Source organism: Balaenoptera physalus, assembly GCF_965194825.1.
Source record: "Balaenoptera physalus genome assembly, chromosome: 9".
Classification (NCBI taxonomy): domain Eukaryota; kingdom Metazoa; phylum Chordata; class Mammalia; order Artiodactyla; family Balaenopteridae; genus Balaenoptera; species Balaenoptera physalus.
Window position 1 is genome coordinate 30,741,258 of NC_138888.1, and position 15,839 is coordinate 30,757,096.

General features: G+C 35.1%; 1 protein-coding gene across 3 annotated transcripts in view; it reads left to right on the forward strand.

The window, feature by feature from the left end:
- Positions 1 to 15,839, forward strand: part of STX7 (syntaxin 7) — a 54,184-nt gene that overhangs the window by 23,231 nt on the left and 15,114 nt on the right. For all 3 annotated transcript variants that reach the window (XR_014267307.1, XR_014267308.1, XM_082474957.1), the window contains 6 exons: positions 8,653 to 8,722; positions 10,712 to 10,805; positions 11,497 to 11,634; positions 12,405 to 12,457; positions 13,003 to 13,099; positions 14,343 to 14,415. Coding sequence is in view for 1 of the 3 variants with exons in the window: in XM_082474957.1 (XP_082331083.1) it covers positions 8,653 to 8,722; positions 10,712 to 10,805; positions 11,497 to 11,634; positions 12,405 to 12,457; positions 13,003 to 13,099; positions 14,343 to 14,415 (525 nt within the window). In the remaining 2 variants the exon portion in view is untranslated. The remainder of the gene's footprint in view (positions 1 to 8,652; positions 8,723 to 10,711; positions 10,806 to 11,496; positions 11,635 to 12,404; positions 12,458 to 13,002; positions 13,100 to 14,342; positions 14,416 to 15,839) is intronic.

Sequence of the window (15,839 nt, forward strand, 5' to 3'; positions counted from 1 at the left end):
CCTAATTAGGGGTTATAACTGTCTTGTGTCAATTGATATTTATCATTATCTCTACAATTCTCATAACTGTATCAGAGTTTATTAAGTTTCAACACCCTTCTACAGCATGGTTCACATTAATATATATTAATAAGAATATTCTTACTGTCCATTTCTGACTTTCAGGAGAAAAACATTAAGCCACTTCATACTGTTTGCTCTCATTTATTGAACTCTTTCTGTTTCCAGTACAAGGTGCTTACATACATTGTCCTCAGTTGAAGTTCATCATAACTGAGGAAGAGGTGATTCTCCCTCTGCTTGACTGGTGAGGCAGTTATAGCTTAGAAAGATGAGGTCAATTGCCCAAGGTCAGCAGCCAGCAAGAAGTGAGGTCAGGTTTCCAAATCAGACTGTCTGGCTCCCAGGCTGCTTGCTGGTCAGTGTTACACTCCACTTCTTCTTCCTCAATGTGATGTGGGTGAGACTGAGTCAGAATCTCAAAACCACTTGTCCAAGGGTGTTAGTAACCATTGTTTTTTTTCTACGATTGACAGTTTCAACTGTGAATTATTTGGGGTTGAGCAACAGAGATATTATGTGCTAAAAGAGCAGGTAGTTGTATTCTGTTCTCCGTTGTTTGGAGACATTTCTTTGAAGGCACACATGCCTGTTAGGGCTGGCCCAGGCAGCCCAGCCACTCTCAGTGGTCAGACAGCATTCTCCCTGGTCCCCAGGGCACTCTGACAGGTGGTGACATTACACAGCCCCTGATGCCAACTGTTGCCTACAGTTTGTACAGCAGAAAAAAATACCCTTTGCTGTGAAGCGTTTTCTTCCTTAGGTCATCCACTAGATGGAAGCAGACTCACATGGAACAGAATGGGTGTTTGGTACTGAAAATAATGAAGAGCCAGAAAGGGGATGGTTTGGGTTTTGTGGAAATAATAATGCGCCTTTTCTGGATGTGTAGGAAATAGTGTTATCTTTACGTCATGAAAAATGTAATATATACTGTAAAGTCTAGAAGTAATGGTAACTCTCTAGAAGTAATGGTGCAAGTAGTTGCAGATTGTGGATAACGCAAAAATAATTTGTTCATTGTATTGTTGTAGAGGTGCATCTTGGTTTAATCCTATCTCAGTGTATCAGTATCAGGTGAATTTTTCTTCAAGTAACTGTTTATGATTATGTAAAAAATTTGTTTCTTAATTTTTATGTTTCACAGGTTTTTTTCTTTCAAATTAGACATATGTCAATAAAAATGAATATGACTGCTTCATAAATTCACAGTATCCCAGGCGAGGTAATGAAATGAAACCCAGTAGACATGACCTGGAAGAAGCTAGGAATGATTATCAGTTTTTCCACATCACCATCCTGTTTGTCATCTACCTAGAAACCTCTTTTTTGTCTCTCTCTCTCTTTCTCTAAACTAATTTTTCTTAAACATTTTTGAACATGGTCAACTTGAGTAAGGCAAGAGATCCTATGAACCACTATCCTAAAACTAGGAGATAGTCAAAAACTGGAGAGTAATAAAATAATAGATTGGTAACGATATAGTTACTTTACAAAAATGTTCATCCAATACAATGAAAAGGTAACCATGATTGTTTCTAAATTAATGTGAGAAGAGCAGCAATTGAAAATAATAACCCATACAAGCCAGCACCTATGATGTACTGGTAACATATTCTTTCTGAAAATTGCAGAAATCTAACCTAGTGTACGTGCATGTTCAGTGGAAGATTTGCAGCGTTGTTCAGTTTTGTGTGAAACAGACAACATAGTGAGTACTTAGTACACTCAAGTACCATACTGAATTGAGTTTGTGAATACAAAGTTTTAGTAATTTTTACTAATTTAGGACAAGGATCAGCCAATTTTTACTATAAAGAGCCAAATAGTAAACATTTCAGGCTTTGCTACCCACATATGGTCTCTTGTGTATTCATTGTTGTTGTTTTGTTTTTTGTTAACCCTTTCAAAATGTAACAACCATTCTTAGCTGGAGGGCTGTATAAAACTAGGCTGGAAGCCCCGACAGGCCATGAATGGCTGACCCTGGTGTAAGAGGGTAATACTGCTCATATGTAAATTGATGTCTCTGGAATCTTGCCAGTTCATAAGACCTGAAGAAAGGACAGGTGTTTATTTCCTGATCATCTTCAGTAGGGCGGAAGAATCCTTGTGGTCCACTGGTAGGCCTTGAAATGTACTTTGAACACTACTTGAAACACCTAAGCATCTCAGCTCAACTCCTATTAAGTTACTCCAAGTTAGCACAGACTTATTTTTCCTTTGTTTGCTTTGGCAACTATCATACACCTGGATTATGAAATAATCTTTTTAAAAGCCTTTTACTTTTAGCACACTGAAAAATACTGTTTTAGAAACTAAGAAATCTATATTCTAATCCCAGCTCTTCTACTTAAATAGCCATAGTTTCTTGGACAAATCAGTTATTTTGTTTGGTTCTCAACTTCATGTATGTAATAGAATTGAACTAATGCCATGTAATATTTCTCCTAAATTTGATTCAGTAATTTCAAATTTATGTTTCCATAGGCCCTTTATCACCTGATCAGATGATACCTTTACTTGATCCTCAAGTTTAGAGCTATACAAAGTAAAGACATACAAGTAAATGAGTGTTGATGTCCAGAAACCCTTCACTGTGCCCGGTGGATAGTGGATGGCCAGACCATGTCGAATGAATGAGTAATAAAGGAGCATACCTACCTTTCTTAGCTTTCTTCTTATATATGCCTTATGTTTTAGAAATACATATGACTTCTTATATAGGATTCAGTCTTTCTAATGCTCTTTTGTTGTTCAGTTTAAAAAATACTCGTTGAGTGTGAACAATATGGTGGGTTCTAGAGATACGGTAATGAACAATGGATACCTAGTTCTTGCCTTTAAGGAGTTTACCCTTGTGGTTGGGGGAACCAGTCGGTAATCTGATCATTTCAAGTCATGTCTAAGTACGGTATTAGAGGTTTGAATCTCCAAAACAAAGTGTCTAGTGTCTTACTTCAAAAACAATACAAATGCCACCTCTGTTAAGGCTTTTTGGATTGTCCTTCAATTGAATGCCTATATTATAGGTCCTTGTTTGAAACATTATTATTAACATTTATATAATGTACTTTTTTTTCTCCTTTTCTAGATTACATGCTGCCTGAGTGTAAGGGGCCTTGTCTTACATTTGTATTCATGAAAAACATCTAGCACTCATTAATTTAATGCACTCTGTTAGGCAAAACGTAATGGTTGCATTTCTAAGAAACTTCAATTTATGAGATACTGTGTTATTAAAATTATTGTTTCAGAGTGAGAAGAAGGTTGTCAGCTAAAGCATTTGACTTGTAAAGAGCTTCAATATTTATGAAACCTAAATAGCACTAAGTAAATCTAGCTTTTGATTACAAGTAGCTTGTTTTATGAGTCTGGCCTCTCTTTTTGTGATTGTTGCTAGGACTCTGACTGTTAATCACCTGCATCACTCGTAGTGGAGGTGAGCAAAGCTCAAAGACTCTTAGACTAGTTTAACAACCAGTTTTTTCCCTTAAGACTGGTTCTGTAATGATACTTCCCAGCGGTCATGGTATTATAAACCAAAAAGAGCCAGTGTAATAACGATTTGGGGTATCAGATGACCAAAAATAAATGTCCATTATAGTTCATACTTTTTGTTTCCGATAATGAACGTATTTCCCTTTTTGCATACTTAAGCTTGAAAAAATTAAAAAGCCCCTGTCTAACATGGTGCCGCTTTGACTCATACAACCTGAATTTCTCTCCCATCTCTATGGATGGGTAGGACCAAGGCCTGTTTATTTCCTGCATCCAGTGCCAGGTCTAGTGGGTGATTTCCAGTCCATTCCTCCTCTGCTTCTACCAGATGGAGATGGGATTATATTCCTTATTTGGATATTGTCTGTAAATCACCTCAAGGGATGGAAGAAAATTTGCAAGTGAGTAATTAGGTGTAAATGTGATCTATTTCTCTTCGCTTTTGCCCCTTAGTTCCTAAATCTGAGTGTTCTTTCTGGCTGTGGGTGAAGCAGCACCATGGAGTGGTGGTTCTTTGAGAGCGTAAAGATCCCATGGGGCTGCAGTTCACCTTCCCGAGATACTGTCTTTCAGATGACACCGTAATTGGGTCTTCAAAAGGCCATTAAAAATTCTAGAAGTCCAGCAGCTTCCAGATAATGGAGTACTGGGAGACCAAGGAATCCCATTGTCCTTGGAAGTTCTGTTAATTTTTTTTTCTCTGTAAATTGAATATCTTGATCAAAAGCACTGGTGTGTAGAATACCATGATTGTGACTAACCTATGGATTAGGAAGCTGGTAGACTCATGGGGGCAGGGCAGTAGAAGAAGCATAACAAAATCCATAGTACTGCTGTTTCAGTGAGTATAAAATTCTGCCTCCACCACGATGGAAGGAGTATCATCATCTTGCCACTGGGTGACTGGCTCATACCCCCATAGATGGCGCCACATCACATATTTACTTTTGATTGCTATTGCTGCAGATTGGTACATGGCATTTCCAGTAATCACGTTAACCTGAGAAAGGGGAAGTCCAGTTGGTGAGCCTACATGTGGTTTTTATTCTTAAACCATTGCTGGTTTATTAGTCCAGTGAACAAGTGCTGTAGAAGTTGGGGTGAGGGGCAGGCTGGTTAACATACATAGAACAAAATCTAGAAAGAGATAAACCAACAAGAGAACATAACACCTAGTACATAGCAGGCGGCTCAGGTCACTGGGTCACCTAGTATACCACTGTTTACTTTTTATCCAGGGCTTAGTAGCAAGACTAGAACTGTTCCTCAAAAGGTAACATTGGTTTGCCAAAGAGAGCATGATTTTACTCCAAGATTCTAAGGGACTCCTGTGGTCTTTCTTTCTTCCTAGGGGGACTTGCCACTAGTTTTATACAGAACTCTGAAATTGCATAGGCGCTTGAGTTACCATTGGATCAACCAGGTCATTAAAGCCAAGTTGTAGAGCTGCTTGTACCAACACTTGAACTAGCTGGATAGCCTTTTCTTTTGCAGAGTTGAAGCCAGAGCTGGCAGCCTTTGGGGGCATTCAGTAAAATGGGTTGGAGCCGCATAAAAAGTCTCACTAAGCACTGTTTCCCCATTTGTATTTGAGACTGCAAAGAAAAGCAATTTGTCATTTACTTTGCAGGAGTATGTCAATGATCCATACGGATTAATGGACCAAGATTCTTCACCAAAGAAACAGGGTCCTGTATTTTCATGGAATTTATCTTCCATCTACTGGCATACTTCTTCCATCCTTCCAAGGCATCTAAGAGTGCATGTTGCTTCTTGCCTTTCAGATCCTAAAAGCACATGTAAGCAGTGTGTTGGACTAGTGTAGTGTCCCATTGGAGGAGAGGATCAACAACCTTGACAACTAACTTGTAGTACAGAGATAAAGAGTATATACAACCCTAAGATAAGACTGTGAAGGCTCTACGCCATCCCATCCAGTTGAAAACAAACTCCTTCTCGTGTTTTCTATTTTTTAGATTAGAGCAAAAAGTATTTACCGTATCAACAGGTTTATACAGGGTGCCAGAGATTGTGATGATCTGTTCTAGTAAACAGATCACATTTTGAGGAGCACTGCAGTTGGAGTCACCATTTGAATAAGCTTCTGCTAGCCATCATAATTGCCTTCTGCATCCTCCAGACAGGCCAGTTAAATGGGAATAGGGGAGGCTTCACCCCGCTCAGCTTGTCAGGTCTTGGGAGGCATTTCTGAGCAGTACACAAGAATAGGTGTTGCTCCAGGTTTTCTGTTTTGTTGGAGTATTGCACCCTCAGGGGCTCCCGGTTATCTCTTCCTTCGCATATAAGCCCTTACTCAGGGAGAAAGGGTGAAAACGGGCTTCTGAGTGTGTCTGTTTACAAAAACTAGGGAAATAACTACTTGGTAGATTTAGGCTCCTTCCCACTGGGCCATTCAGAAGCATGTCTACTTAAATTTTTTTAAGGGCGGAACAGTTTTATATAGTGTTCATACATTAAAGTTATTTATCCTTTCCAGGATTGATATTCTTTTCAGTCTTTCTTTTGCTATTCATGTTTTCAGTGAATATTATCAATTTTTAAAGTTCCTGTTCCTGGCCCATTTTTGTACTGGCTTGTCTGACCTTTTCTCAGTTACTTCTGATTCTTTCTGCATGATGGACATTGCTCCTTCCTATGTCTTTACCTTTTTTCAAGGCTTTTGATTGTAATTATATTATCATCTGCTTATTTTTCTTGATTTTTACCAATCTGCTATGTGTTGATTATCAGTGAAGTTTAATTTCTCATATTTTTTTTGCTTGTTATAATTTTAAGATGATACCTTTTACCCATTTTTCATTGAGCTATTTTTATATTTCCAGTTTATAGGATTTTTTTCTATATTAGGGATATTAACCCCTTTACTCATTATGTGCTGCAGGTATTTTCTCCCATGTACACACACACACACACACACACACACGCACGTTACTTATATATATTTGTAATGTAGATACATATTTTTCATATAGTATTTTAAAATTTTGTGTATGTTTTGCCAGTTTGATATATTTTCCTTCATGGTTTTTAGTTTTGTATCATACTTGGATAATATTTTATACTTCATGCCAAGATCATAAATAAGATTGTGTAATAAATACATTTTTATAGTTTTATGTAACAGTTTAATAGTTTCTTATATTAATAATTTATTACAGATTTATTTTACTTCATGAGGTAAGCTAGAGTTCTCTGTTTTAACCCCCAAGTGGTTAGTCAGTTTTCCTGGTGTCATTTATTGAGCAATCTATTTTTTTTTTCACTTATTGTGACCTTTTTTAAAAGACAGGAGCCCTCTAGATATGTGATAAATGCCTACATCAGTTTGTCTTATCAGCGTACTTTTTTTGAAACTAAAAGCTTTAAACCCCTATAAGGTAGCCCAAGAAAATCTGTTGAGGTTAAGAAGGAAATAATGTAATTGGAAGCCGCCATAAGTTATAAAACAGCGAACAAAATTCCTCCACCTCACAAAAGAAAAATCTGTTACCAAAAAGAATGGCAAAAAAGAAATTCCTTTGTAAGTAGCTGAATGGTTAACAGTTGCTATATGATTCCTCTCCAGTATTTATATTTTTCATCTTTGACTTGAAACCAATATTTATTACATCATCCTCAGTGAACAAAAGTTGTCCTGTGTTTCGGAATACAATCATTCCTTTGATCCCATAAATATCAATAAATAGTGACTATTTAAAAGCATTTAAGCTATATAAATAAACGATTATTTTAAATGAAAAGAATGGGTGGGTTGAATCATTTTTCTCTAGTTCTTGGAAGTGTGAAAGTTCCTTACTTTGAGATGGATTTTCAACTTGTTTCTACTTGACATTTTATTTGTGTATATGAATGCATAAAGCTAGGACCTCCCCTTTTGTAAAGAGCCCGTTTTTTTTATTACAGTGGTCATAGACTTCTGAGTGGTGAACTTAGCATAAAATATTTAAAACCTACAGAAGAGTAAAACTATATAGTACAGTGAACATTTTATATACCCTTTACCTGGGTTCACCAGTTGGTGACATTTTTCAACTTTTGTTTGGTCTCTCTCTCTCTCTCCAGATTCAAATTCAAGTTTCTCCAGTTGTCTCCACAACTTTTTTGTAGTTTTTGTGGGTTTGTTTTTTTTTTTTTTTCCTGATTCATAATCCAGTCAAAAATCATACACTGGGTGTATTAGCATTTTGTGTTTTTTAGTTCTTTAATTTAGAAAGCTTTCCTGCTTTCATACTTTTTTTCTTTTGTTGACATTGACATTTTAAAAAGTACAGGCTAGTTGTTTTGTAGATTATCCCGTAATTTAGATTGATCTGATTTCTTTCTCAGGATTAGATTCGGGTTAAATATTTTGGCAAGAAAAATACATAGGTCATATTGTGACTTTCCTGTTGCATTATGTCAGGAGGCTCATAATGCTAGTTTGTACCATTGGTGGTCCTAAATTTGATCATTTGTTTTATAAGCAACAGATTTATCTTTGATAAAGTTAACTCAAAGTAGTGACATCTGTGTGATGATAATTTGAGGTCATGTGAGTATCCCCATGGTTTTAGCATCCTTTGATCTTTGCTTGAATCACTTACTACATAGAGAGTTGAAAAATAATTTTTCTAATTTTGTTATTCCCCCTTCATTTATTAACTATAATTCATTCACTTTATACCCCAGTGAATTATGTAATTGTAACAATTATTTTTCTTACAATTTTTATGCCAGTATAGTTACGTGAAAGTCCATGTGCCATTGTACTAAATGTTCTGATGGAATAGGGAAGACGATAATATTTTTGGCTCATAATTGCCGTTTCACATGGTAAGGGCCCCACACAATACTCTTGAAAATAAATCCATTGTCTCTAATCTTGAGTTTTAATTTAATTAATTTAATTAATCTTGAAAATTAGTCCATTGTCACTAATTAGATGTGAATAAACCATTTCTTTTTTTTTCTCAACTAATACTTCCTATATTTATCTCTTTGTTTTTCTTTTTCTAACTGTCCTATTGTTTGTATTAATTTCTATTGCCCTAACATTTGTAACAATTACACATTTATTTTCTATCATAATAGCTGCGGAAATACAGAGGACTCTGAATCAACTTGGAACACCTCAAGATTCACCTGAATTGAGGCAGCAGCTGTAAGTATTAATTAAACAACAAAAAGGAAATAGAGGGGAAAAACCACCTATTGTTATGTTCCTTTGATAGTGTGTAGTGTTATGTTTATTGGAGAAAACAATGGAAAATTAATAAGGTTTTTCTGCTGCCTCATTTGTACTAAGCTTTTGTGTAGGTTTTTTCCTGTCCAGAGTGGGCAGATGTTTTTCTTTATTTTAAAGATCTGGCTTACTCTATCAAAGCAGAACTTCTTTGGTTAGCTTTTTTATACCTTTTAATAGGTTGTTTTTGATGGCTTTGAAAAACGGTACTCTGAGCTTCTCTATTTGTGTGATTCATTTCCCATAGCTAACGCTCCATATGATGATTTTTATTTCACTTAGATTCAATGCATATCCAATATGAACTATGCCCTAAAAGTTTATATTTATATCTTTGAATTTCAGAAAGCATTAGCCTCTGTTTAAAAAAAAAAAGTTGTAATGAAGTTATTTAGTACATATTTGAATAAATTAACATGCTATTAGAAAAACAGCAATAATACCTCGTGGTGTTACAGATTTTACAGAGTGTTTTTACGCATTTTGTCATCTGAACCTTACAAAATTGGAGTGAGCTAGATAGAGTAAAAGAACTATTTCCATTTTGCTTATAAGGAAAACATGTCTGTTTCGAATTTGATGATTTACGCAACATTATTCTGAACCTGAATCTTAAATCTTAGTTCAGCACTGTTAACAGCTACAAATTTCAAGTAATATATATGTAATAAGTGATATGCCAAACGTTAGCTACAGAAGGAAAAATTGCAAAGAAGAAATTAAGAGATAGGTAATAGTAATTCACATTTTTATGAAGTACAATTTGAGGAATTTGCAGTTGTCTCTAATTTGTATTGCATTTTTCTGCAGTGGATAGATATCAAGGTGCTAAACATGCCCCAAATCTAAATAATAAACCATCATTTATTAAAATAAAATGGAATAGAAACCGTAATTCTTAATAGTTAATAATATTTTGCTAAGGTTAATAGTGGAGATTCTGAATATGTAGACATCATTAAAGTCTTCTTTTAGAATTTTAATTATATTACTTTTTCTAAAGATTTTTAAAAGGCATATTAAAGATAGGGCACTTGGTAAATATATATAAGTAGGGTATAATTCTTCCTTATCAGTCAAATACAGATATCTATACTAAAACATATTTTTACATAGTATCTCATTATTTTAAAGGATCATAAGTGTGACCAATACATGTTTAAAATGAGGGATAATATATATGAGAAGTACTGATGTTGTGACTTGTAAAGCATCACATTAATACAGGCTTTTTTTTTAGTGTTAATTTCTTTAGTTGGAGATCTTAGTTTTTACTTTATAAGCTAGCTAGCAAGATAGACATAAATAGCTATATAATTTACCTCTTTTACTGTGTCCTGTTCTTTTTACAGAGAAGTGCTATTGTTTTTTCCACAGCAAACTTAAATGATAGTAAATTCGTATTATCCATGTCTCTGCTTTTTTTTTTTTTTTTTTTTTAAGTATCTATAGGATATAAATGTTCAGGTAGAGAAATATGAGAGGCTGGCTGTACCCTGAGACCTGGGAACTGGGCAGAGTTTAAGACAACAAATCCTCTTTACTTATTCAACTGACCTCCCAATTGTGGGATGCACATAAAAGGCTCCCACAGCCACCAAATCTCAAACGTCAGACACTTTACAATCTCGTGTTGGCTTTTGTCATCTTCCTTTCTAAATGGCTGCTGATTTATTTCTCAGAGCTTGGTTACTCCATGTATGAGTAAAGAACCTTCCACATAGTATTTGTTCAATATTTATCAAAGAATAGAACCTGAAAATTTTGTTTTCATAGAGAAAATTTGGAGCCAGTCTATAAAAAAGTGATTTTTCTAAAACTATTCATCAGGGTTGAATCAGGTGGCAGAGTTGCAGCTTAAAGAAATGTTTTAGTTCTTTCGCTATAATGCGTGTTTTCTCATTTTAGGCAACAGAAGCAGCAATATACGAACCAACTTGCCAAAGAAACAGATAAGTACATTAAAGAGTTTGGATCTCTGCCCACCACCCCCAGTGACCAGGTATGAAGCTTTAAGACACACTGTGGATGTATTGAATGTGAAAGAAATCAAATGTATTGTGGGATCTTTGAACTGTTGTGCTAGAAAGGAAATTAGGGGGAAAAAATCAATTTGAGATTAGTTCACAGAACACAAAACTATATTTAATTGCCCAGGTAGTATCCTTTGGTTCAATAAAGCAAAAATTATTTCCATGCACTTGCCCTGACCCATAATTAAGTAAGTGCTCAGAAAATGCTTCCTGAGTAATTGTTTCCTGGCCTTCCAGGACTGACTTCATATAACATGCACGCTCATTCAAGATGTGAGGTTTCCTAGGGGCACACTTATTTATTACCCTGCTTATTACTTAGTGGAAGTTATTACTTAGGTGAGTCAAAGGTTTTATTTTCATTTTAAAAAAAAATACACTAACATAAAATCATGGCCCAGTTTTTAGGATGAGAACTTGAGGTGAGAAATCCAACATTATGGGCCTTTTGCCTCAAGGTAAAATAAGCACAGTATTTGAACATATTGTCAAATTGTTCAAAATGTTATTGAGTTAAGCAGTAAGGCCCTGTAATAGGAGAGTGAGTGAAATTTTCAGAATTAAATAAAGAGCCAGCTACTGGCAAAACAACTTTTGCAAATTCTGTAGAGCTTCACAGCTTGATTCTGGTAGGTTTCTTTCCCCCCCGCTTTCCTCTAGCGTCAAAGGAAAATACAGAAGGATCGCTTAGTGGCGGAATTCACCACATCACTGACAAACTTTCAGAAGGCGCAGAGACAGGCTGCTGAGAGAGAGAAAGAGTTTGTCGCTCGAGTAAGAGCCAGTTCCAGAGTGTCTGTAAGTATTTAAAGCAGCACTGTAAAAAGAATGTGGTACCCTCCAAGGGCCCCGTGAAGAGCTATGCGGCATGTTTCTTGAGTCCTAAAGACCTGTGAATATCTTGGAAATCGGTATTTGAATACTTATTTTCAGGTGTTTCTAATCAATTTTTAAGAAGGATGATCATTATGTATTATTGTGGTTATTCTGTCGATGTTGTGGAACAAAAGATTATGTAAAAATATAGAAACGTTTTGTCAGAAAAGATTAGGGGTCAAATCCTAATTTGAGCCTGAGGCTGTTACTTTGTATTTGTGCTGGTGTAGAGAGCACTTTAATCCTGCATTGTATGAAGATGATGTAAATGAATAGTGAATATATTGTGTGAATATTTAAAACGAACGTACACCTGGAGAAAATAAAGGATAAATTAGAGTGGAATCTTGACTTAATCTAATTTTAAATCTCCCTAGAAACTGTACAGGTTGTTTCGTTGTTCCTTAATATAGAGGTTTCAAGACTACATTATGTTTTGATCAAATAATATTTGTTATTTGGCCCTTGAGAATATTTAATGAATTGCTTCTTTGTCAGCTTAGGATATAATTTGTTTTATTACTTGAAGTAATTGACCTAAAATACTAGAACAAGAACTTTTCTCTCTTTTTTTCTTACACCTACACTCCAGTGTGTACATAAATCAGTTTAGATTATTATAAAGTAAAATGTGAGTGTTGTGTGTTTTTCCTTTGCATCTTCTCAATCCATTCTGTTACTAAATTATTCAGGGTGGTTTTCCTGAGGAGAGCTCAAAAGAAAGGAATCTTGTGTCCTGGGAAAGGTAAGAAGTATAAAACATTATGCAGATCAAAAGATAATTTTTCAAATACGTTTTTTACATCACAGTCCCTGGGCAGAATTAAAGCTTTCAGTATATTATATCATGACTATCCTAAGTTATTTATAAATAGAAAACAATAAGTTTGAAAATTTTTCAAAGTAATTATTTATTATAAAATATATAAAAATATTCCAGTATAGCAATAATACTCTTTAATTATTTGTCCAAATAAATATTATTGACTTAATTATTATTTGATATAGATTATTCCCATATGTGAAGTTTAAATCAACCAAGAAGAAGTACTCACTTGCCAAATATAATAGTTTCCAATAATTAAATAATAACTCTAAACATAACATCATTGAAATGAAACATGAATAAAATTTGGTTAACATTTCTGTTATATTTTTAGAATTTAAGTGAGCAATTCTATGACTTTGAAGAAAAAATATTCTATTCAATAAGTATTTCTTAAATAAAAAGGAAGCCTCATTGTTTTCATACCAGTTTTTCTTTTTTACATATTCTTTTCTTTTTAATAGCCAAACTCAGCCTCAGGTGCAGGTGCAGGATGAAGAAATTACAGAGGATGACCTCCGCCTTATTCAGGAGAGAGAGTCTTCTATTAGGCAACTTGAAGTAAGCTTTACATTGTAGAATTGGACTGCTGCTCTGTTCTTAGTGAGTTTGTCCTCGAGATGCTTAGATGATGCTGGGAGAGAGGTCAAGAAAGAATACTAAATAAATATATCAATTGATGGCATATTTCATATAAATTAGAGTCATTCTGTTAAAAAAAAAGTAATTTCTTTAGAATTTGTGCAAGGATGAGAAAATATACTTCCCTCTACTCCAACTTTTTTTTTTTTTTTTTTTAATTCTGTTAAGTCATCTCAAGCCACCTGAGCATTGAGAAAATTATCAGTCTAGAGATAAAGGTCTGTTCAGAGAGTCTAGATAGCTTCCATGGCACATGATACACATCACACCTGCATGAATAAGACTTTTTCCAAGGGCTTTAAAAGTGTTTTATTTTTCTTTAGTGTGTGTAGGATATCAAAGAGGTATAAAAGGTTTAGTAGCCTTAGTTCTTAGGGAACCTACCTGTTCCCTAGAAAGCGGGCTAATACTAGCTAACAATAGCTACCATTTATTGAGGGCTTCATGCACCAAGCACTATGTGATAAATTCTTTATGTTAATTGTCTTATTTAGTTCTCATAAAGCTCTGTGAAGTAATTAACTGTGTCATTATCATTGCCCTTCTACAGATGGGGAAACTAAGGCACAGGATGAATATGTAAATTGCCCCACCTTTCCTGAATAAAGTATTTAAACTTTACTTTTTAATCAAGCAAAATAATAGTTATATATTGAAGAAAATAAAATTTATAACTTATTTATCCATCACTATTCCATTGCATATTCAGATTTATTAATGTGAGGCTTTGAATTCATACCTAATGTTTTATTCTTTTAAAGTGTCAAATTGACATATACATTTTTGCTAGAAATACAATAAGAATATTTTTTACTTTTTTGAGGAAATACTATTCATGATAACAAAACTAATCAGATTGCATGACATAAATTCAGTAACCCACAACCCTTCTCTATTATAGTATAGTTCCTTCATTTCCACTCTGAATCACTTGATATTTTTAACATCACAGACTTATTGTAGAGAACTGAGATTCAGAGTCTACTTACTTGGGATTGCCTATAGTAAAATAGTTTTCTGATATTCCCCAAATATATGTTATTAGGTCCAGATGCATGCTCACCTAGGTATGAGCAGTGGTTTGTGTTTTTTAAAATTTTCTCCTTTTGTGGATTGGGGACTGAATTTCTGATTACAATAATATGCGCTTTTTTTCTCTTAGGCTGATATTATGGATATTAATGAAATATTTAAAGATTTGGGAATGATGATTCATGAGCAAGGAGATGTAATAGGTAAGCCCTACTCATTAGATTTCATGAGGCAGAAGCAAGCTACATGCAGTTTACCTGTGGTAACTTCTCAAGCCAGGGGAGCTCCTTCCTCTCTCTCTTTCAGTCCTCCTGAAATCAAAAGTACAGTGTCTGTAATAGACAAAGCATCACCCTTGGCATTATCTAAAACAGATCTCGTTTTTGGCTCCTACTGGTGGAAATGACCAGCTTTATTTATTTAAGAAGTCCCAAATTTAATCAGGGTCTACTGCTGCTGAGATCATGGAAGGTAACATTTAACATCATTCTAGCTTATTTCCAGGACCTCTGGTTTCTGTCTTATCCCAATTTAATTCTTACCACACCAAGGACTTTGGGGAAAACATCTGTTCATACTTGTGCACACTATCTTGTCTTTTAAAGTAGAGGGACTAAGTAGCCATTTGCCTGAACATTAATTCTTATAGCTTTTTTACTACGTTAATTTAGTTGTATTACTTAGATACAGAGAATTCTTTTTTAAAAATTCTTTAAAAAAAAAAATCAGTGACTAAGACTTCCTTTAAGTTTTAAATGTAATTGTAATTCATTTAAGGTGTAGTTGTCAGCATTGATCAGGATTCTGATCATCTTTATCGTTTTGATACATGAAGATATCTGTGGGTATGCTAAAGACATATCTAATACGTTTTCTGAATTTGGTTCAGTTGAAATGCTTGGACCTATGGTTTAATATAATTATTATTTGTCCATTCTTACCCTCCTCTGTAGCCCCAGTAGATCACAGGGTAAAATTTCAAAAGCCATTCATTCATCCAATAAATATTTATTGAATGCCTACTATATCCAGGCATAAATCTAGGCCTTGAGGATTCAGCTGAAATTAAACAACAGATAAAAAGATCTTATAATCTAATTGGAGGAGAGAGACAATTAAAACAGAAAGAAAAGTAAGTAGATGGTGATAAGTGTTACGGGGAAAATAAGGCCGGGTCGGGGGTAGGACTGCAGGAGGTGGGGAATGTGCTGCTTTTCTGGGGGAGTCAGGTAAGGCCTCACTGATAGGTGACATTTTAGTGAAGACTTCACGGAAGTAAGGGAGCAGGCAAGAGAACGTGTTCCAGGCAGAGGGAACAGCAGGTGCAAAGGCCTTCAGGCAGAAGCACGCCTGTCATCTTGGGCCAATGGAGTGAGCAAGAGGAGGATGGAGACGATGTCACAGGAGAGCAGATCACATAGGCCCCTGAGCCACTGTGAGGACTGTTTTTGTATTAATGGAGGGGAAGCCACAGGAGGATTTGAGCAGAGGAGCGTTATCATTTGACTTAGGTGAACAGACTGCAAAGGGACAAGACCAAAAACAAAGAAAACACTTAGAAGCCTATTGCAGGAATCCACATGAGCAGCTATGTTGTCTTGGATCAGTATGGAAGCAGTGAAGTGAT